The sequence below is a fragment of the Wyeomyia smithii genome, chromosome 3, assembly GCF_029784165.1.
Source record: "Wyeomyia smithii strain HCP4-BCI-WySm-NY-G18 chromosome 3, ASM2978416v1, whole genome shotgun sequence".
Lineage (NCBI taxonomy): Eukaryota > Metazoa > Arthropoda > Insecta > Diptera > Culicidae > Wyeomyia > Wyeomyia smithii.
In genome coordinates this window covers 58,547,672-58,571,811 of record NC_073696.1, presented here as the reverse complement: position 1 = coordinate 58,571,811, position 24,140 = coordinate 58,547,672, and the positions used below count along the sequence as shown (strand labels likewise).

At 37.2% G+C, this 24,140-nt stretch overlaps 1 protein-coding gene across 2 annotated transcripts; it reads left to right on the top strand.

The window, feature by feature from the left end:
• Positions 1-4,519: 4,519 nt before the first annotated feature.
• LOC129730036 (serine protease snake-like) lies at positions 4,520-7,677 on the top strand. 2 transcript variants are annotated; one of them, XM_055689008.1, is made up of 11 exons: positions 4,520-4,682; positions 4,743-4,793; positions 4,860-5,005; positions 5,060-5,231; positions 5,342-5,436; positions 5,492-5,649; positions 5,730-5,913; positions 5,974-6,223; positions 6,281-6,789; positions 6,863-7,221; positions 7,286-7,677. In XM_055689008.1, exons 4-9 carry the CDS (start codon positions 5,221-5,223, stop codon positions 6,309-6,311), a joined length of 729 nt encoding a protein of 242 aa, XP_055544983.1. In that variant the 5' UTR covers positions 4,520-4,682; positions 4,743-4,793; positions 4,860-5,005; positions 5,060-5,220; the 3' UTR covers positions 6,312-6,789; positions 6,863-7,221; positions 7,286-7,677. The 2 variants fall into 2 exon arrangements, with proteins under 2 accessions (XP_055544983.1, XP_055544982.1); XM_055689007.1 differs by having other exon boundaries at positions 6,841-7,221.
• Positions 7,678-24,140: the final 16,463 nt, after the last annotated feature.

Here is a 24,140-nt window from a genome sequence, read left to right as displayed (position 1 = left end):
CTGGATTTTTTAATTTGACAAATCTTGAGTTGATATCACAACCTTGAAGGCTTGAAGAAGTCATTTTTAACTGAAAATCGCCGGCGATAGTGACTCTATTAAGGCGTCGTACACAAATTACGTAACGCTAATAATCTAGATTTCAGACCCTCTCCTCCCCTATGTAACAATAAGTAACGTTTGATTCTGCCCACCTCTCCCTCTAAAATTACGTAATTCTGAACAACCTGATCCCCCTCCAAAATTTCAATTTCGAGCAAACATTTCAGTAACGTAACGGTCTCAACAACCTCCCTTCCCTCCTCTGTAGCAATAAGTAACGCCCTTCCCCCCCTTCATGCGTTGCGTAATTTGTGTAAGATGCCTAACTTTTGCAATCGATTGATTTATGGGATTGGAGACATGATGAAACAGTGAAATAACTTGAGGTCTTACGGAATATTGGTTATAAAACTTGTACCACCGTCTTTTAAAACTTATGTTGGCATGAAAATTTTAATTATGTGTTCTACAGATGGCGTCAATGTTGATGAAATATCGAATCAAACGTTTTGCAACAAAACTTGAGTTCACCTTGGTTCAAAATAACAGTTCAGAGCGTATTCTATACTTGTACGCACGTGTTTTGGAAAAGTTTCATCTTTCCGAAAGTGGTGGTCCTTTTTTCAAATTTGAAAAATAATAAATTTATTTAACATTTTGCTACGTACTCAGTGTGGTTTTTAAATCATTCTAGAGCCTTCAAAGTGTGATTTAAAATTAAGAATTTGCTTTTAAACGGTGAGTTGGCATCCTGGAAGGATGGTGCTTAGGCGAGCCAAGCCGCTGCATAAAAATAAATGGACGGGTAACTTCTAATACCGAAGCAAGCTGTTCTTGCGTTTTTCATGGACCCCCATCGAGTGATTGCCCCCATTCCGTGTCTTCGGAGGTTTTCGCGAACAGTCATCAACATCGAAATTGCCGTTTTTAAAGCGACGGAACTAATCTTTTTTTAACACTCGATGCGCTTAATCGCCGTTTTCTTTGAAAAAAAATGAGAGAGGTAACCATTTCCTGGCTCTGATTATTTGGTATAAAATCAGGCATTCTTACACAACTAAAAGACTAACGTGTCAAAGCAGTTTTCTATCATATACATCAGCTTGGTTCCATTAGTTTTAGATCTGCCAAATCGACCAGCACTTATGGCTAGCGACATCTTTTGACAAACAGCGAGAAATCCATTGCGTTATCTCAAGTGAGTCTCCTCATCAATCTTTTTTTTTCAAGTGAAAAGAGCGACATAGGGAAATAACCTTGTACAATTATAACAAAGAAAGTGTGAACAGCCAAAAAAAAAACACAAATTTGTTGCATTAGATTACATGATCAAATAAAACTTATTAGGCTATTTCTACAAAATTACATTCGTTATAATGATCATTATATAAAAAAATATAAATGTATACACCCAACAGAAACGAGGAAGATTTTATTACTTTATTGCAATATTTCATTACTTTTTGTGTTCTATGACCCGCATTATACACAAAACCTAATAACCGAAAAGTAACAAAATATATGACAGCTACAAGCATGTATGTGTTTCTGCCGGCGAACATACAACCAAGAACCGCAACGCATGTGTACCGAGACTTCACTCGCTGCATTTGTATTGATGCAACGATCAGGTTTATTTCTGTCTCCTTCATCCACACATAATCAGAATCTCAACCGTCAACCTCAGATGTCTAATTAGAAACACTTTCGTTTCGTTCCCCAGTGTTTACATGAAATGAAAATATGTAATACCATGTGATCAGAGTTGCCGGATTTGCGAATATTGTTCTAGACGGGCACGAGTTTTGTATCTTTAAACAGGTTCAAATGAGTTTCCATGAACCAATGAGTGTGTGTTTTAGATAGCTTGCAAGAAAGCGAATGTTTGTGTTTTTCTCTTACGCAGTTTACAGATCGTGATGTGATTTCAAGACGCATTTGAAGTCTTTGAAATCATCAACGTTTGCATACTGCATGACAGGGAAAAATGCTGCTTGGCAGCTCTTGTCAAATTATTTCTCTACTCCGTATGCATACAACGAGCGAACTAATACACGCATACCGGATGAATTGAAGATAGAAGAAACGGTCTGAAACATGCTGACCGCTAACGCGAACGATCTGACGAGATTCTTGCCGTAGGTTAATGAACCGCTCTACTTACGGCTGTTCATCAATCTACGGCAAGAATCTCGCCCGATTGCTCCCGTTAGCATTCAGCATGTTTCAGGCCTAACATGTGCAACATATGCGACGGTGTGTGATTTTTCTTGACTGTAGATGGAAAGGGAGCATTTTTCGACAGAGAAAATTTTGCATGTGATCGAAACGACTATTATTAGGTAGTCGTACTCCCGTAACACGTGTGAAATATATGACAGTATGTGTTGTTACTTGACTGGGGAAGAACTTTATTGCCTTTTTAGTAACGTATTTGTTACCTTAAGGGCAATTTTGCACTGTTGGTTTTAAAGTAATAAGAAAAAGTTTTGCGTGTAGGTGTTGAGGGACGAATAGGTAAAATGCACTAATTCTGTTTAGCGTAGGGAAACGGGGTATTTTGGCTCACTTGTATATTTAAGCACACCCGGAAATATTATACGCATTTTAACTGATAAATCCAATGAATATTAGCAAGCTATGCATGCATCATTAAAAAACTATACCTGAGAATCATAACAAACACTGCAGTTTTTGGCAAAATACGGACTCTAGGTAGCATTTTTTGAAATTAGTTCATACATATTCTAAGATATGTCTGAGTCAACCCAAAGTCAAGAGGAAGTGGTCATAATTAAGTCAACTTCCGAAAGCTATTGTAACAGATACGTTTGCTTTAAAAACAAGTCATTGTTGTAGAAACATCTATAAAATACCATAGAAACAGTTTGTATACTCTAACAAGTTGGAAAAAGTCAAAATAGTTGTTTTAGGCATGGCCACAATATGTCTGAAGTCGATATCTGAAGCGAATATATTTAGACCATGTCATATTTTGCCAGCTCTTCGTTCACCATTCGGCCGTTACGCGCTGAACGGAGAAGTAACTTGTGGCAATTTACAGTTAATTACTTTTTGGTTTATTATACTTACATTATTATACGATATATAATTGCCTGGGAATGCCAGTCAAACCGCTATAAGCCCGCTCTTTCCATTTTTAGATGCCTAAAATATCGAAAAACTCGCAGCAGAAGGATGATCTCCTCAAATCCGTTATTTGTGCTTTAATAATATCGATGCTGATCTATAAATATAATTAGTCCGAAATATTCCCACACAGGGTCCTTAATATAGAGGTGGGCCAAAATAACTGCGTAGAAATTTTGATATTTTTAGGTTTTTTTCCGATAAATTGCATTGTTGAACGATATATTTTAAAATAGACATGAAGTTCTTAACAATAGTATAACAGAGTAGAAGTTTATGGTGAAAAATCGTGCTTTTTTCTAATAAATTGTGCAATCACTTCTAAAAGCTGGCTAAAATATCCCCGTTACTCCAATGCTTTAAGCTGCAAGGATAGTTTTTTTAGTATGTTAGATAGCTTTTACGATAAATATACATACAAATTCAGCGGATTACGGTTTTCTTATCCCACGAACAAGGTTAACGTTAGGTTAGGTTTAGCGATTAGCTTCTTACTTAAGATTAGTTCTGTAAGTAGAGAGGATTTTTTAATTGCTGTATATTATTATTTATAAAGTTTTACCTTTCATTTAAAAGGCAATAACTTATCCTTTTATTTAGTAGGCAATAACTTAATCTGCTAAGTTTTCTAGCAGGACTACTGAGCTTTATTTGCATACACGTTGTAAAATGCTTCTTCCACCAAAGAATGATTTTTTTTCTCTCTTACTTCCTTTCTCTTCTCCTAACAATTTCTATTTTTCTCAATATTTTATCTAAAATATTATCTGGTTAAGAAGTTGCCAGTAGTCCTACATCCCCCGCCCCGTAAAGATGGGTATTTGCCTCAGCTTCATCGCTTCTGTTCACTTCTAGTACTGCCAACTTGGATACTGGCCTGTGAAATCTTTCGCTGTTATTACCACCAGTACTTTTCCTCGAACTTATCCATTTCGTTTTGAATCATCGATAATCAAAACCACATCCCCTAGCTGTACCGGTTTCGCCTCTCCGAACCATTCATTAACCATCCAATTCATTAGAATAAGAATGACCTTTTTCCACTGTTTGAAGTTGAAAGTGCATCTCGTTCTACAACACCGTCCGAGAATTTAAAATCGATCATTCGATTCTACAAGGTGAAGTTTTGTTTTCTCTACTAAAGCACTGAATGTATATTTGCAACGGCACGAAAGCTAGCAGGCGTCAACTGACGTTTCGTTGCATAACAATAACTGGGATGTACCGCTAAACTGGTGATGTACCTGTAGTTACTTGCACCGATCGCGAAACAAGTATCCAATATTCGATTCAGTAATAGATACATTTTCAGTAGTTGTAATCAAGTTGCAGTCATCATAAGACATCCCATATGCGATCTGTTTTAGCCGAGCACCGAGTGATCGAGCAGATTGTACGGTTCAAGCTAACGCAAGGTTAAATGTGATCTGCCGCGTCGATCATGAGGTTGTTAAAATACCTGGTGACCTTGGATTATTTTATTCTGTGTGGTTAGTAAAAATGTTAAATGTTCTTATGTTAAAAATAACATACGAATTGATTTACTTTAGCTCAAGCGCAAGATGATTTGATGCTTCCAAATGAACGTTTCACTCTGGACGGTATGTTTCCGTTTAAGGTATTAATAATGTTAAAAGAAAGTTTAGGGAATCAAAAACCTTTTGCAGATTGCCACCTTCGATATCACCGATTTCCGATCTCGTGGAGTGGAGGAGCAGCTTACGGTCAACCAGCACGACTGAAGGAATTCGCTCACATTGGCGCCATCGGCTGGATCGGTTTCAACGGCTGCCCATTGTGCAGTGGATTCTAGGTGCAGTTGTTAAAACAAACTTAGAGTTCATTTTAATGTTTGATCTTATTTTAGTGGTGAGAAACCTGATGTAGTTAGATTTGGTGATCTGAATATCTATAGCTCTGATGACGACGAGTATGCGCAACAGCTTAGAATTGTCAACATTATTAGACACCCCAAACATAGATATGCTGCTTAATACCATGATAGTGCATTGATGAAGCTGGAGAAAAATGTTACGTAGGTAATTACTACTGATCATGGATTTAATAGTCGAGTTCTAGTTCATCAAATTGTGTAATCATTCTCTTATACCCGAAGTCGCTAATACTTTTAACGTTTACAATTGAAAAGTCTCCATGACACAGTAGCTCCAGCTTGTCTGTGGATTGACGAGGAGGTCAGATTCAAAACGTTAGAAGCTGCGGGCTGGGGCCGAATAGGTTTTGGTACGTAATTATCGTTCCCCACACAGCACACTTATAAAATTGGGTCATACTCTAGCCGATGAACAATCACCCGTACTGCTGAAGGTAGCCCTCAAGCCAATCAATAACGAAGAGTGTGGTAAAACTTATACGAACGATACCAATCACAAATTGGGACTTGGGCTTCGGGATCATCACATCTGTGCTGTGGATAAGAAAATGGATACTTGTGAGGTATGCATTTGGTTTTAATATGTAAAATATTCGTAATCAATATTAATATGTGAACATTTGCAATATGTAAAAATTTACAGGGTGACTCAGGAGGCCCTCTGCAAATTAAACTGTTGCACAACGGAAGGGTAACCCCCTTCATTGTTGGAGTTACATCGTTCGGAACGGTTTGTGGCACTGCAGCTCCTGGCGTATACACCAAGGTTGCTTCCTACCACGACTGGATCATTGGTACAATGCAGAGTCTCGGGGAAAATGTGAACGGTTGACACTAATGCTGTAGGGGTCATCTATAGTATCACGCTTAACGACTTCATATATCAGAATTCACTTACAATGCCACGTTTTGTGCACTGCGGAATGTACTTTTGCGCGAATTTGAAGATATCATTATTAGCAGTGGAACTGATTCGTATGTTTCGGTTGACTTGCAACAAATGCATGTGAAAACTGCATCTCTTCCAGGCTACGTAGCGAAACTTGCATGGCACTCTGGAGGTCGTGATGACTGTTACGGAGCAATAATTGATGAAACTACGGTGATGACATTGGCTGAATGCGTTTTTCATAATGGGTGAATTCAGATTGTTGAACGTAGATTGTTTTCTAACCAAATTGGTCATAATTTCAGGCTCCCAACAACAACAATATCGCACGCTTAGCCTTGGGGCTAATAGCGGTCTCGATCAACTAGATTAGTTGAGAGAATTCGTTATCGATATTGTTTTTGGCATATTTTGTATGTGTAGGATAAGTACAACGATACACCGTGCCCCATTTCCAGCTCGAAAAGATCCTCGACTCGATCGGGAATCGAACCCGATATCACAACCGTGTGGGAAGCTAGCCGACCGACATCGCTAACCACAGAGCCACGGGGACCAAGGCTCCCAGTAGATCATATTTTATATTCAAAAGATAAAGAGATGAACGTTTCCAAGTTTCACATTCACCCTGAATATACTGAAGGATCTGGGTATAATAACATTGTAATTCTGTCACTGAAGCATTTGCTGGATGTTCATCAAATTCAACCGGCATGCATTTGGCACCAACAAGAGTTACCATCGAAGGAGGTGCACTTTTTTGGGACTGGTAGAAGAGATGTGAATGGCTTTGTAGTTAAACAACCCTCGATTGGTAAGATTCTACTATTAGTATGAACATGCGAAAATTCTTCATCAATTTTAGACTCTTCAATAACGCATCTCAGACCACGTGTAGCTGTTCAGAACTCGTCATCATGCATTATCTCCGATCATAAACAGATTAAAAACCGGATTGGTTAAAGAACATTTTTGTATTGGAAAGGATTTTTTTCTGGTGCCAAAATCGTGTGACATATTGATTGGTGGTTCCATTGATAAATCTGTATGGCGCGCTAATTATGCATATCCTTTAGTTTACGGATTAGTGCAATTTGGAAGAGATTGTGGATTTGGGGAACACACCATTGCAACTGCATTTGCTACTCATCTTGAATGGATGAAATCGGTACTCTTGGATAATCATAACGGACAAAATGATAAGTTTCAGTTCTTAGATCATGAACTACACGAAGGCGATGCTTGTGTATATAATGTTAAAGAGTTATCCGAAGAAAATGATTTTTTAATTATTCTGTTTTTCTTTGTAGGTGGACCGGTTGATAGTATTCCATCGACGCGTGCTAGCGATGTTCAATTCGGACTGTCAGAGAACGAACGCTTATCAGTTGCCAGAAAGTCAGCTCTGTGTGCGAGATCCTCTGAAAAAGCCCACCTGTTCGGGATTGCCCAGCATACTACACTGGCAACGGAGCGATGGAGTTATATTTGTGGTTGGCTTATCAACAATTCTACCTGATTGTGATGAGCGTTATTATATGATATTCACCAGATTTTCAGCCAATTCGCAATGGATCAGTAATATTCTTCTTCGTGAGTGAAATTAGCGGGTGATTTTTCACATAACGTATACTCAGCTATAATTATTAGAGCTCTTATTGTAACGAAAATATGAAGCATGTAATAAAAATGAATAAATGAGTGGGGCGTCGGTATATGGAAAAAATGAAACTTGATAGCATAAAGCCAGAACCAATTTTTTTGTTCCATTTGAGGCACCAAACAATTCAAAAATTTATCAAAAGTCTATTGGTTCTGTCTCCGTTTGGCGCATTACATTTCAAATTTGTATGGGAATTTGTATGAGAAAGCTCATTATTTGCATTTCCCTTTCTAGAGAGCTCAGAATGGTTTGGATAATAAGGTCCAGATTTGTATTTCATTGATTTTTTACATGAGCGTTTCCACAAAAAATGTCCCAGTTTTATCATGTTCTTAAAAAAAGATCAAAAAATGTTCAAAGTGATAAATAAAACTTCTCAAAGATTTAATTTTCTATGAAAACTGCACGATGTTAGCTGAACAATCATGCTTCGAACTTGGAGTAATGAATGTGGAAATTTTCTTGAATTTTTTTTTTCAAATTATTGCTCAGCTGACCGTAGATTCTACGGATTTCCCCTGATTTTCTCTGATTTCCACCGAATTCACGTATACTTGTGCATCCGTAGAAGTGAAACAAATTCATATATCCGAATTTCGGATACTAGTTGAAGTGTAACCAACCAGCACATAATATTGGCTGCTAGCTGTTTATAAATACCAGATGTAGGCGAACGATTTTCATAAAATTCGTATCGCGAAGTCTAGCTTTAAAAAAGACGGTGGTTAACTGCTGCGGTCTGAAACCGCTCTAAAGCTTTTCATTAGATATTGAAATCGAAAAGAAAAGAAAATTCTGTTTTAGATTATCATTTTCGATATCACCTATTTCCGGTTCGGAATCCAGAGAACTTAGTCAAACGAAGCCTGCTCGAATGACATCATGGCGGCAGATATATAGTCAGCAATATGAACAAGCGCACCCCGAAAATCACCCGGGTGCAATGGTATTCTGAGAGAACTTTACCACCGCATATTTGATAGCATCCACCGAGAGACGAATCTGATGGAGAACGAGGCAATAAGCGATAATCTCTCTCCGTCGTATGTGGAAGCACAGCTGGATTATATCGCCCGATATCATTGCTAAATAGCGAATTTTTCTCGTATTCACACAGAGAACATCACGTTTTAAGCGACAGACAGAAATGCTCAAATTCAGAGCGCAATATCTTCCAAACCACTCCCACTTTGGAAGATCGCATCGCAAATCTTCGTGGCTATCGGCGCGCAAGAATGCTTATCAGCTTCGATCTCGATTATACTTTCGGTATTCATTTCTCTTCGAAATCATGCGGCCGCACACCGACATCTGCAAGAGATCGAATTACTTTCCTTATACAGATCTTCTTTCTCTCCAACGCAATTCATCGGACATATTCGCGATCAATTCCAACAAAGTCTCTTCGCCGGCCAAATGCATCAGTTTTTTTAAGAATCAAACAGATTTACCAAGGTTAGAACAAAAAAAAAATCACAGGAAGGTTGTATGCAAAGCCACGACCGCAAGGTTGAAATAGAATACTTTTACAAGAAAGATAACCCGGCTTCATGCGTGTCAGTCATTTTTTCTAGTATATAAACGTTGACCGTTCAATGGCAGTATTGTAATTTCTTTTTGTTTGATATTTTGAATGAAGTTCATTGAATATTTATAAATTTTGTGCAAATGAAAAGTTGAGGTGTTGCCGAATTGTAATATGCACATTTAATACGACATCATTAAACGGAAACGGAACAAAGGCTACGGTTATGCAGAACGCGAATGACGGCGCGATGCGATTCGCCTTACCGTGGTGAAATGTACAGCTCTTTTTAAGGCGAAGTAGAGCTATACATTTCAACACATTTCGTCTTGCCGAATCGCATCGTGCCGTTATTTGCGTTCTGCATAACCGTAGCCAAACACTAAGCGACGCAAACACGTAATAATAGTCAGAGTATGCATGTAGATGAAGATAATTAACTTTGGATTATAGCGCAAAACGAGAAAATATTAACTCTTCAAATATTCATTTGTGTTCTTCAAATTTCAGTTGTTCAATTTAATATCCGATGAAATGTCTGTTTATTATCTGATGAAGTTCTTATATAGGCCAGATGATGCATTCCCAATTTACTAGGTCCATAACTCTGCCGACCGAGCTTAAGAAAGCCATCGTATAACGACCAATCGGAGGTCGAATTTTGTGTTTTGACAAGGCTTAAGAATTTTCAATTGTACAATAGTTCGAATAATAAAATTGCAATTTCATGCATTTGGTAAAAATCTTAGAAGATTTTCTAATCGATTGCTGCAAAAACGAATGAAACCATTGAAAACTAACCGATTTATTAGCATTTGAAGTTGGACGTATTTCTCACTTTTTTCAGTTTTAGATTTTCATTTCACATCCCTATGTAGCCGAACTTCCTGAGAGAAGTATTCTACTTCAAAAGCATTTTGCGGTTCAAAATCGGTTGCTGATTACAACTTTTGAGCTGCCATAACATTGGGGGAATTAAGATACACGGACAACATGCACTGTGGAAGCTATTTCACATTCAGTAAATTCGACGGGTGCGACAGATTTAAATTGCTAGGATGCAACACAGAATGGGTGCTACGTAATAGGCCACGCCTTTCAGTTTAGGTTTACCATTTCCTTATGTTCTTTAGACCAGCGGTTCTCAACCTGGGGTACGCGTACCCCTGGGGGTACTCGAAAGCCTTCAGGGGGTACGCGAAAGAAAAATCAGTAGTGGCGGACAAAGCAATTAGTCTCAATAATACTTCATTTGTTGGTCAATCTAGCCCCTAAAACATGATTGTAGCAATCAAACAAGCTACAGTTTAATTTGGAACCTTAACTAGACTACCACAACATGAATTACCATTACTCTCTCCCACTCTGCAAGAACATTTCAAGCCAGGGGGTACAATTGATATGAAAAATATCGCCAAGGGGTACGCGGACAAAAAAAGGTTGAGAACCGCTGCTTTAGACGAATTATTCCACAGTTCACATTTGATTTTTGTATCCAGCGATTAAACACCGATGGTGCTCTCACACACGCAACGGTTTTACCCCGTATCTTATTGCGGTTTGTAACATCAAGCGATTTCGTTTGCTCGCTGTTGCGTGTTGCATCATGTTGCCAACTTGGCAACTGGGAGACGAAATTCTGTTACTGCTGATTGATTGAATCGACTTCATATTAGCTCTGCATAGTCGAACTAACTGTCTTTGTCAATGCGGTCTAACAGGGCAGTTTGTTATTCAAAGTTTGTTATGCTGATCGCAGCCTTTGCGCTGACCCTACAGTGGGGGGTTTACTAAATAAAGTAAAAATTAGACAACTACAACAGAATTTGATTGCATCCCGCACAGAATGTCTGCTTGTGTTGATGCCAGAAAATTATTAACCTTCAATTATTTTTTTATTTGCCTTAAAAAAAAAGCATTTTGCGGTTCAAAATCGGTTGCTAATTACAACCTTTGAGCTGCCCTAACATTGGGGGAATTAAGATACACGGACAACATGCACTATGGAAGCTATTTCACATTCAGTTAATTAGACGGGTGCGACAAATTTAAATTGCTAATATGCAACACAGAATGCTTGCTTGCGTTGACAAAAATTATTAAATTTAATGACTTGTTTATTTGCCTTCAAAAAGGCATTTTGATGTTCAAAATTAGATTTCCTGATGGCAATCTTCATGCTGCCCCAACACGGGGGGAATAATGGCTGTCTGGCGACACACGCTGAGAAAGCCCGCGCTGCTCCTGAGACGTGGTGACCAACCACAGGGCTAGCGCTGCTGCTAAGGAAGGACGACTGCTGTTGTCACTGTCTAGACCTATTATGAGCGGCTCCGGCTGAAACAGGCTCTTATATAGGCCAAATAGCATGTTTTCAATTGTAAGGTATATGATCCTGTCGACCGTGCTTGGGAAGCAAGCATGTAACGACCAATCAGAGGTCGAATTTTTCGTTTTGACAAGGCTTGACTATTTTCAATAGTACAATAGTGTGAATAATAAAATTACAATTATCTTATTTTGGGAAGAATCTTAGAAGACTTTCCAATCTATTGCTGCAAGAACGAAGGAAACCCATCGAATACTAACCGATTTATTAGCATTTGAAATTGGACATATTTTTCACTTTTTTCTGTTTTAGATTTTCATTTCACATCCCTATGTAGCCGAACTTCCTGAGAGAAGTATTCTACTTCAAAAAAATCCAGGAAGTGGCCTGCCGCGTGCCTGGTTAATAGCGAGGTTTGAATCTCAGAAGAATCATTTTTAGACTATTCGATGTCCAGTGACTTTAGTGTGGGTTTAAATATTACCACGCTCCCCATAAATTTATTTTTTATTTTACAATACCTAAACGACTTTCTCTGGATTTAAAATACAGTAAGGTCTTTTTTACGCGGGCTGCTTTTCTTAATTACTCAAAAACGGTACACGATATCTACCTCATTTCAATCACGTTTTCCGTTTTAGGCCAAAAATAATCAAATGTGCCCGTTTTCAAAATAAAACAAAAAAACTCACAAATGTTCGTGTAAATACTGAAAATTTATTATGTTGAATTTTGGTTTAAACATTTTAAAACGGTTTTCTTCGTTATTTTTGCAACTCAAAAAAGCAACTCAAAAACAATTAAAAAATCAGGTGTTCCGTTACACTGATAGTCGACTTTTTTCTGCTCCATATAGTTTGTTTTTCTAACCAGTGACGGAATTTTGCCGGGTTCAATTTCACTCTTACAGAATGAACTCCAGCGTGGGAAACAAAAAAAGGAGCCCTACGTCAAAAGTGAATCAGGTTTTAATCGTGCCTTCTGTTTAAGAAGAACACAGTGACGTGGGTGCCAACAATAGTGACGTAGAAAAGAGATGTTTCGGCTCATCCATGCGATTCGCAGTCGAGAGAATGGATTGAACGCTAAGCTTGAATTATCATAAAGTCGCTTTTGCTTTGACGTCTTAGGCGAGCGTAATCGATACGTATTCGTATCGGCTATTCGCATCGGGTTTCCAGTTAACACGTCTCTTATCTGGCTCATTCGAACTCAAATTGTGTCGTGTTGTGTCAAATAAAGTCCATTTATAAAAGCTCTCGCGTTCATAAGGTCGGGCAAGCGTATGGATTTATAAAGCGAATACGGTAATAATGAATCATTAAGGAAGTTTACTAGCGCCTGACTTTATTAGCGCCAAGAAGTAGGATGACTTGAAAATTTATGATTTGTTGTATATTCAAAGATGCCCATTAGTCGATCAGTTTTATTAAGGGGTTATATGCGAGCTTGAATAAGAAACATTTTGTTCAAAATTCTAAAAAGCTCAGCTGTTGTTTTTGCTTGGTGTGCAATACAGTAATGTAAAGTAAGTAGCAAAGTTTTTTTTTCAAATACGGCTCATGTTTGTTTTCGAAATTTAAGTTTGTCGACCTAAACAAAAAGATAACACAAACTAGTTAGAGTAGTTACGATTGAGGCATATCGATGCATCGGTTGTAACCCTTTAATACATTCATTTGCATTTTTGAAAATCAGGGTGAATCCAAACAACCTTTCAACTTTTCAGGTTGAACAATCGTCGAGAGATTGGTGAGTAGTGAGGTTCAAACCAATCGAATATTTTTCATTTTTCGCATTCATCATGAAGTTGTTTAAATATCTGGTGACTTTGTGGTGTTTTATTAACTATGATGAGTGAAAATGTAGTGTTATCGCGCATAACTGCATTTCAGTTACATATTGATTTTTACTTCCGTGCGGTGTATGGGACTACTTCGGTAGGATTTCCACGAAAACTGTTAGAAAAACCGCTGCCGAAGAAGTTCGATGCCCGACCCTTATTTATTTTAATTTCAAAATGCGGTTCATAAGAAAATAGTAGTAATAAATAGTGCGATTTTTGGATAATAATGGTAATGAACAACAAGCGAATCGTTTTTTTTAGCACAAACGCATGAATTGATGCTTCCAAATGTTCGTAATACTCTCGACGGTACGTTGTCAATAAAAAGAAATTCTTCGAAAAAAAGTTTAATATTTGAAAACCATTTTGGCTGCAGATTGTCATCTTCGATATCACAAACTGTTTACCCATGAGCGAGCCAATGGTTGGATTCAATCGGATGGTACTGTCGAGTGGAACTGTGGGGGAACCCTAATCTGGGTAAATTTTGTGTTAACAGCTGCCCATTGCGCAGTAGATTCTAGGTACAGCTTTTAAAAAGCATACAGAGTTCATCGTCATGTTTTACCTAATTCTAGCGGTGAGAGACCTGATGTAGTCCATTGACGACCGTTACGCGCAACAGCTTAGAGTTGTCAATATTATTAGACATCCTGAACATAGTTATTTGGCTCATTATCACGATATTGCACTGATGGAATTGGAGAAAAATGTAATGTAAGTATTCATGACTATTTAGGATTGAATGGTTGAGTTTCAGTTAGGTTCCTATAAAAAATTTAGAATAAAGATTTTAATCTGTTCATTTTGAACTGAGCTTTGTAGGTTAATTTAAAATAGCTAAATGGTGAAAATATCTTTTAACGTCTAAGTTAAGTTTTGATTAATTTCCATAATTGGTTAGCCTCCACGAAACAGTAGTTCCAGCTTGCCTTTGGACTGATGAGGAAATGAGATTCAAAACGTTGGAGTCTGCTGGATGGGGTCGAACAGGCTATGGTTTGTAATGAATTAAGTTTTTCGTTATGTAAAGACAAGTATCTGGTACTAATCTAGCTGCTGAGAAATCATCGGTGCTGCTGAAGGTAACCCTCAAACCAGTAAACAACGAGGAGTGTAGTAAAATTCACTCATGCGATACAAACCATAAATTACAGTTTGGTCTTCAGGATCAACACATCTGTGCTGTTGACGAAATAATGGATACGTGCGAGGTATGTTTATTTTCTTTGTAATTGATTGACTAGCGGACTCAGCTAACTTTTAAATTGAGCCTAATGTTGTACTAAAAGAGATTGAATGTTGTTTATGGTTCAAATCTCAAACGATATGAACAAATTTGATGTCGCATCTCAAATCACTTCAACTTATGTTTTTGTAAAGCAGGCAAAATGCGAAAAATTATTGAAAACTGAGGATGTGAATTTGGCTTTGAAAAATTTATACCTCATCAAGACGGGATTCGTACCCGCAATCTCCGATGTCTCCAGCATAGTGTTTTATCCAGTTAAACTACTGGAAAGGTACGTGCTTCAGAGCCCAACATCGTATCTCCCTCTATTATTGCGTCCCGTTACAAATACATTTCTATAAGCTACACACACTATCTCGCGAGAGTTCTGCTTGTTGACTGAGAGAGAGATTGTCACATGCAGAGAATCGAGACTTTCAGTCGGTCTTCTTCTACCCGTTATATGTAACAATAATCTGTATACATTTGTAGGGTGATTCAGGAGGTCCACTCCTAGTGAAATTGATGCACAATAGTAGGCTTACTCCTTTCATTGTTGGAGTTACATCGTTCGGAAGGGTTTGTGGCACTGCAGTCCCTGGCGTATACACGAAGATTGCTCCCTACCACGATTGGATTGTTGGCACCATGCAAAGCCTTGGCGCAGATGTAAACGGTTGGTTGAGTTGTTGATTTAGATTTTAACAAAAAACACATGCTTGGTGTTTCTGTATTTCAGAGCTCACGTTTAACGCTACGTATTGTGCATTGCGATATAAATATTTTCGCGAATTCGACGGTGCTAAAATTTTGTCGTACGGATCGATAGGTTGCGACGTAGAACGTGTGAAAGCTGTCGATGTTCCAAGTTACACAGTAAAACTAGGATATCGTTCCGGTAGCCGTGATGATTGCTATGGTGCAATCATTGACGAAACTACTGTTCTGACATTGGCTGAATGCGTTTATCATAATGGGTAATATAATATGTTTATTGCAGCTTTCGATGACTGAAATGTCTGAAATTCCAGAACAACTGTTGATTCCATTTTATATTTGAAAAACAAGAAGATGCACGTTAACAAGTTTCATATTCACCCTAAATACACAGTCGGATCTGGTTATAACAACATCGCCATTTTGATTTTGGAACATTTGCTCGATGTACAACAAATTCAACCAGCATGCATTTGGCACGAACAGAGGATACCATTTGATGATGTGAATGTTTTTGGGACTGGTAGAAAAGACATAAACAGCCATGAAGATAACTCATCCTTGGCTGGTAATACGTCTGCATTTGGCTAGAACGTACACTAAATTATTGATATTTTCAGATCCTGCAATAACATTTCTCACTTCCTTTTTATCTGTCCAGAACTCTTCTACCTGTGTTATTCCTATTCAGTACGAAACCAGACTCAAAACTGGATTGAAAAAGGAGCACGTTTGTGTTGGAAAGGATTTTTTCCTGGTGCCCAAGTCTTGCGAACTGTTGATGGGTGGAGCAGTTGAAGCAATTGTATGGCGCGAAGATCATTATTATCCCACAATTTTCGGATTGGTGCAGTTTGGTAGAAATTGTGGATTTGGGGAACACACAGTTGCAACTGGATTTGCGAATCATCTTGATTGGATGAAATCTATGCTCTTGGATAATCAAATCGCAAAAAAGAGCAAGCTCCACTTTCTTGATGGAGACTTGCATGAAGAGGATGCATGTATAAATTACAAAAATGGACAAGCGGGCATTTGCGTTGATGAATCGAGATGTTTCCGACAATTACAGCAGTTTTCATCCATAGGAAAAGTTCAATTTTGTTTCTCCACTTCAGTAATTTGCTGTCCATATGATTCAATCGAAGATGTATCAAACCTACATGAGGAGTTAACAGCTTGCTAAGATTATTTACACAATATTAAGCCGGAATCGCCATATGGATCATTGGTAGGGATGAGTGGAAGTTTCTTGGAGTTACTTTCGTAAAAATGTTTTTATTTTTACTATTACACAGGTTTACATAAGTTGAAAAGAGAAAGATGACAAACTGATTTTCAGTTGTGTTGGTTCTATAATAACAAAAAGCATAATTTCATCTACAGCGAGTTGTCTTGGAGATGTTGTACCAGATGTTATAAAATTGATTTCAAACGATATAGATTCATTGTACTACATTTATGCTATTCTCATACATCGAGACTATAATTCAAACGACAACAGTAATGATATCGGTCTCGTAAAGTTAGTCAATAATCTTGAATGGAATCCGAATGTTTATCCATCATGCCTATGGACGAATAATACTCACACTCCGTTAGTACTGAATATGTTTTCTCCAAGTATTTGTTTTGAGACTAAAATTATAAGAAAAATGTATATGATTGATTCTTATCTCTCACGTAGGTCGACCGGTTGATGAATCTTATCGTTGCGTGCCTGCGATTCACAACTCGGACTGCCAGAGAACAAACGCCTATCAGTTACCGGAAAGTCAGCTTTGCGTGCGTGACCCTTTGCGGAGGCCAACCTGTTCGGGATTGCCCAGCGTATTGCACTGGACACGAAGCGATAGAGTAACATTCGTTATTGGCTTGTCAACGACTCTACCGGATTGCAAAGAGCGTTATTATATGATATTCACCAGATTTTCAGCCTACTCGCAATGGATTAGTGATGGAGAGTTGTACCTTAACCACGTGGTCATTTTCGGGGAGAGTGGTCATTTTCGGGATGGAATACTCAAAATACTACGGAAGACCACGCAGCAGGGTAGGGGTGTTAAAGAACAAACCTCTTGGTCTCTATTATTTATGATTTTTATATTTCACTATTGTCATCAAATACCATTTCATCAAGTCAGAAATTATTATCCTTCACTCGGCACTTTTTGCATATTATATATTATACAATAAATGTTTTGGCCGGAAAAAGTGCTCCGCCGAAGGTTTTGGGAACCTCTGCTCTGAATAATAAATTTTTGGAAGTTAAAAGCACATCTACACCGAATATTTCAAACTAAACATTCACACATATATGAACATACATTCACAAATACTAACATCTTAAGATACACACGCATGCAAATAACATTTTAATATATATGATACTCAGAGGCTTACTTCCAGTTTACTTCGACGTGCGATGCTGGCCTAAAAAGCCAGACTTGAAAGAAACTGTTAGTGTAAGAAGGATCGTAGCGCCAGCCCCGTAATTATCCTGTACGCCGGAAATCAACTTCAGACGTTTTCTGGAAAACATTCGAAAATTAGCGAATACAACCCGATATAGGTATTTCCACTCATATTAATGTTGTATTTATAGTAATAACTGAAGTATAATATGTAGAATTGGTGAGGTAGTGAAATGAAAGTAATGATTTCAAACAATTTAATCCCGAGCACCGGAAACGTTCAACTGGTATCTCATCAAATATAAATGATGTGAGACCACATATTTTGGTCAAAGCAGTTGTTTTCAAACAGTTTTTGTGTTACGTTTCTTTCCATAACATTCAAATCACATAATAACTCAATATAAAATTACTTGTGAGTTTGAGAGACAACCCGGTCGTTTGACACTAGTTTTGTTCAAATAAGTCATATCTGAAAAAAGGTAAGTTAGTTTATACAGCCTCCGGAACACATTCTCTTCATAACTTTCAAACCACATGTTTCATCATTACCAAATTCATCATCGGCTCGTTCCTTTGACACCAATTTTGTTCAAATCGGTTGTATAGTTGAGCTTGACGACCGCACATTTCGTAGTTGCTCCTCCGTGATCGATCTGAGCTAGTAAAGTTGCAGAAGGAACCACGTATATGGCTACCTGGGATTAGTTTGCCATCTTCAGTGTATAACAGTTTAGTAGCTACCGCTTAGTATAGATCGATAACGGTACCGGCCACGTCCTTACGATTGTTAGGGTAAGGAAGGGTATTGTAAGGAAGGATGTGTAACAGTCGTTGTTATCGGAGACCCTAGTTTGCCTCTGCATCTCCACGACTGCGACAAAAAGGTAGGGTTTGGTCACCGAGGTAAGTGACGAATCGAACAAAGTTGCGCGCGAAGTGACCTTATTACGAAATCGCACTGAAGTGTATATCGCGTAGTCGTTAGATTAATCACGTTTTTTGTGGATCGAAAGAAATCTGCTCCGATTTGCATCACGCCTATATACAAGTAACGGATTAGCAATTTCCGGCTAAACGGTCATACCGAGACCGAGTTTATTTCTATATCTCTACGACTGCGGGAAAAAGAGAGGTTTTTGTTATCATGTCTCTGCGGTAATTGACGGAATCCAATGATGTTGCGCGCGAAGCTAGCGCATTATTGGAACGAATGAATGATTCAAACACCGAAATCATCTACCAACCGAAGCATCTAATTATCTGTTTTAAATTCCATACCTACCAATCCCGAATATCTTCGAGAAAGCAAACGCACTTCAGCAAACGCGGATGTTTGAAAAGTATACATCGCTTAGTCCATAGATTAATCACGATATTTATCGACCGAACGGAACCTTGTAACGCTTTGTAACGTGCTTGAACAGAACCCGTGAGACATGGAGAGACACCTTGTTACACTTCTTCTCAACTCATTATTCCAAAAATGCTTAGAGCTTTGTTCAACAGAAATCCGAACGATCAAATTACTTTTTACTTATCTTTAACTGTAAACACTAATATACAACTTGTTTGTTTGTCGACTGTAGCAAATAATTTTGAAGATTTTTCTGCTTTGTCCGTGTATAGAAGTAAAAACGATTTTTTGTTTGTTTTTGTGGTATTTAGTCAATTTTGGAAGTTTCCCGGGAGTTACCATTTTAATTTTCAAAATGCCATCTGGAGTTGATTTGCGGTCTTTGATCCCGATTCCAGAATTACCCATATTCGTCGGTATTCGGCCAATTTTAGTTTTTCTCCAAAAATCGGGAGTCACCATTTTGATATCCAAAATGGCCACTAAGTTAGTTTTCAGGTCTCTGGACATCGTCCCAATTCCGAAATTACTCATATGAGGTGGTTTTTGGACAATTTCAGCTATTTTTCGGAAACCGGAAGTCACCATCTTAAATCATCCCGATCCCGGAAATATCCATATTTGATAGAGCTTGGCTAATTTTGGTTTTCTTCCAGATACACATTACGCGCGGAGCATCGTGTAGTAGCGCAGTTTAAAATCCATATGTACCTTGTGGAAAAAAATTTCATGACGTTTGCTAAAACTTTGAAAATCCTAAGACACACAGTTAGTTTACACGTAACATGTGATGCCAGGGTATCTAACGCTTGCAAAAACTTGGATTTATTGAGGAAATTGATTTTAGTTGTTCGCTACGGTTTTTTCCAGTTTTTGTAGTACCTGCGATGTTGACATGCACGTAGTGAGCTAGAAAACAGTGAATTTGACGTTCAGAGAAGAAGAGAGCGAGAGAGAGAATGATAGAGAGAGAAAGAGAAATAGAGAGAAAGAGATAGGGATCGGGGGAGAGAAAGAAAGAAAGAGAAAGAGAAAAAAAGAAATAGAGAGAGAAAGAGAGAGAGAGAAACAAAGAGAAAAATAAAGAGTAAGAAGGAAAGGGAGAGAAATAGAGAGAGAGAAAAAGAGAAAGAGAGAGAAAGAGAAAGAGAGACAAATAGAGAGAGAAAAAAATTGAGAGGAAGAAAGGAATAGAGAGAGAGGGAGAAATAGAGAGAGAGAGAGAGAAATAGAGAGAGAAAGAGAGAAATAGAGAGAAATAGAGAGAGAAAGAGAGAAATAGAGAGAGAGGGAGAGAGATGGGGATGGAGGGAGAGAGAAAGGAAGAGAGAGTGTGAAAGAGAGAGGGAAGAGAGAGAGATAGAGAGTCAGAGGGAGAGAACAAGAGAGATAAATAGATAGATAGAGAGAGAGAGAGAGATAGAGAAAGAGAGAGAAATAGAGAAATAAAAATAGGGGAATATATATCTCTCCTATATATATATATATATATATATATATATATATATATATATATATATATATATATATATATATATATATATATATATATATATATATATATATATATATATATATATATATATATACAGAGAGAAAGAGAGAGTTTGAAGTTGTAGATAATAATTTTGTCTTTCCGAAAAAAAATATAGACTCTGAAAATTTATTTTTAGAATAAAAAAACTTAAAGCACAATTAATTACAATTAAAATTAAAATATAATTTATTTTCCTTAAAACTATAAAAGATTACTTAAACAATGCAACTGGTCCGATAATAATTTTGTCTTTCCATAAAAAACGTACCCTGTGAAAAAAAATCATTTTTTTTTTCAAAATAACATAACTTTTTTTCCTGATTTCTCCATGATCGAACCGGTTGTATTGTTCAGGTAATCTTTTGTGTTTTTGCCTTTCTCCTATTGCCTTTCGCCTGAAAAAAACTAAAGATATTAAAGTGCTCCAGAGGGCCGAATGTCGTATATCACTCGACTTAGTTCGACGAGCTTAGCATTTTCTGTATGTATGTGTGTATGTATGCATGTGTGTATGTGTGTATGTGTGTGTGTGTGCGTATGTGTGTATGTGCAACTTTTTTTCTCACTCACTTTTCTCAGAGATGGCTGGACCGATTTCCACAAAACTAGTCTCGAATGGAAGGCCTAGCTGTCCCATAGGTTGCTATTGAATTTTATTATAATCGGTTTGTAACTTTGTCCGTTATTTATAAAAATGTCAAATCACGTTATAAAAGCAAAGTATAAACCAAAACCTGCTTAAACTCACTTACTTTTCTCAGTAATGGCTTGACCGGTTTTCACGAAATTAGTTGAAAATGAAAGGTCTAGTGGCCTCATAACACCCTATTGAACTTCATTGTAATCGGATTTTTAGTTCAGGCACCGTGTATCAAAATGTGAAAATCACGAAATTTCATTATCTCAGAAACTAAACAACCAATTTAAACAAAACTGGTGCCAAATGAACGGCCTGTCTTGAAGACTCAGACTGGCTTCGGTCTCGATCACACAGGTCTATAAGAGTTATCAGCGTCAGCTGACTCTCCTGTGTGTGATGAGACATTCCTTTCAGTCGCATAAACAACGCCTCCACAGCAGTGTGTGTAGTTAGGGGTGAGCAATGGAATAAGTTTGCAGTGGATTTTTCGCGTGATGTATATGAAACATATTTGTTTCATGGTATTTGGATGTGTAAGTGTTAATGTACGCTCATATGTGTGTGAATGTTAGGTTTTGAATAGTCGATATAATAGTGCTGTTGGCTACCAGAAATTCGTTATTTAAAGTGGAAAATAAATCCAGCAGAAATTTTCAAGGTGTATTTACCAAAATATAATAAGTTCGAATGAGAAAGGCTGGGTCTCACCACTAGGTGGATTGATTTGGGTTTTTGCAAAAAATTAATATTTTTTTTGAGTGTATATTTTTTCTAAAAGACAAAACTATGATCTACAACTTCGTCGAAAACGTCACACCGATCAAACAAACCGCCCTAAAAATATTTGTCATCATCAATACCTTCCCAAAATAGTGTTTTCAACAGCTTCTCAAAAATGAGTCGTGTTCTAAAAAATTAAACCAACAGCACAAAATGGCAACTCTTGCCTATAGAAACGTCTAAGCAAAATTTCAGCCTAATCGAAAATGTCAATTCAAAAAAATATATTAAAATGGACATTTTTTGTGGAACTGTTCAACATTATTCTACACAGATTTGGTAACCAACAGTGCTCGATGGAAAAACGTAACTCAAGATTTACTGAGAGAATTCTTCTTCCATCGTTTTTCCGGAGTGTTCTTTCATTTTGGTAATGGTTCAACTCTAGTAACTCTCCCAAGCGTGTTTTTTTTTTCAAAAGGTTAGAGGGTTCCCTTCGCTATCAACTGGTGCAAATAACGTGTCGTAAAAGGTGTTCAATGAGTTATGGTGATTAAATGAGAGTGATCGATCAAAGAATCGATCATAACAGGTAGGACTTTTCGAAATGCTTCTCTAGATTTTACAAATTTCAGCGATAAAATAACCAAGATGTCATAGTAATATCTAGGAATTGTACCCGCTATGGCATGAACGTGCACGATAGGACCCTCGATACAACGTGCGATTGTGCCTCTCGTGAACTGGCTCTGATATTTAGTTGATGATAAAATTTAACGGAATGTTTTATTTTTTTAACGATATAAAATAAGTATGTCTACGTAACTGGTTGACAGCACGTTCAAAATCCAATAATATACAGGTTTTTCTATAACGTTACTGAAAAATGTTCATTTTGCAAATTAACAAGATGCTAATAAACATAATACAGAAGAAAACCGGTTAATTTTGTGATTAAAAGTGTAAACACCAACATGAATGTATATTAAATTTTCTGCTACTCCGATAGGGTTCAATAGTAGACGAAATACTGATTTATTGTTGTAGATTGATTCACATTTTCGATAGTCACATTCATATTAAGCTTTCTACTCTTCATTATGATGGGCGCTACCATGAATGTTCCTAATATTCTGATCACCATTTTGACAATTTTGTGCATGTCAGATAATAATCCCCAAATATATTGACCGTGATTTGGGATTCTCTAATAAGAGGGATTATAATTTTCTGTGAGGTATATAACAGCTGTTGGTTATAGATTTATTGCTAGTTAAGGTTAAAAACTATTAGACTACTGTAAGATGTAGTACGGACTCCAGTCCGTACTACATCTTAGAGTTAAGTTGATTTAGATAATTCTAATCAAGTTATTTCAATTGGGTTTAGCTTAGCGCATGTGTTTTACAGTACAAAATTAAGAATCATCGATAATTATTCGTAAATGTCCCTGTCGCTTAGTTTGGGTTTAACTAGAAATAAATTTTATCTTTACCTTTAGTTTAAGTAAAGTAGTATTCTAGGTATATATAACTTCGAACAGCTTGTTGATTTCGGATGACTTGACTGCCCGTGTGGAGGACTTACTTCCACCCTTTGAGCTATCACTTTTAAGCGGCTGGTATGCAAGTTGCACACAGTGGGATGCACTGGTGTAAAATAGCCAAGTTAACGGAGAGTGTGGAAAAGTAAAAAAGAATGTGTCAGCGAGAGTTAGAACTAATATTAAAATTATAAAAATTTATCTAGATTCCAAAATCAAAAGTAGTATAAAAAGTACTAAAAAGCAGTATGAAAGGCAACTAATTCAAATCACAAAATTTCAGACAAAATGGGAAAAGAAAGAATGCTGTGAAGTTCAAAACTAACTTTCTCAAGAATTCGATTTATTTTGTTACTTTGACTGGTTTTAATAGTGGGATTAGATTTCAATACACTGAATGATGAACCATAAATGATTAATAAATATTATAAGGTTAATAAACCTTTTAATAATAACCTTTTAATAATAAGGTTAATAAACCTTTTTTTTAATAATAATAAACCTTTTAATAATTTTAATTCTACACACTGGACCGACTGGAGGCAGGATATCGACACAAAATTTACCTTAACTTCAGCTCAGCGGCACGCCAGCGCGAAATTAATGGCGGTAGCAGTTAATGAAAAAGTAAAAAGTTGTTCCA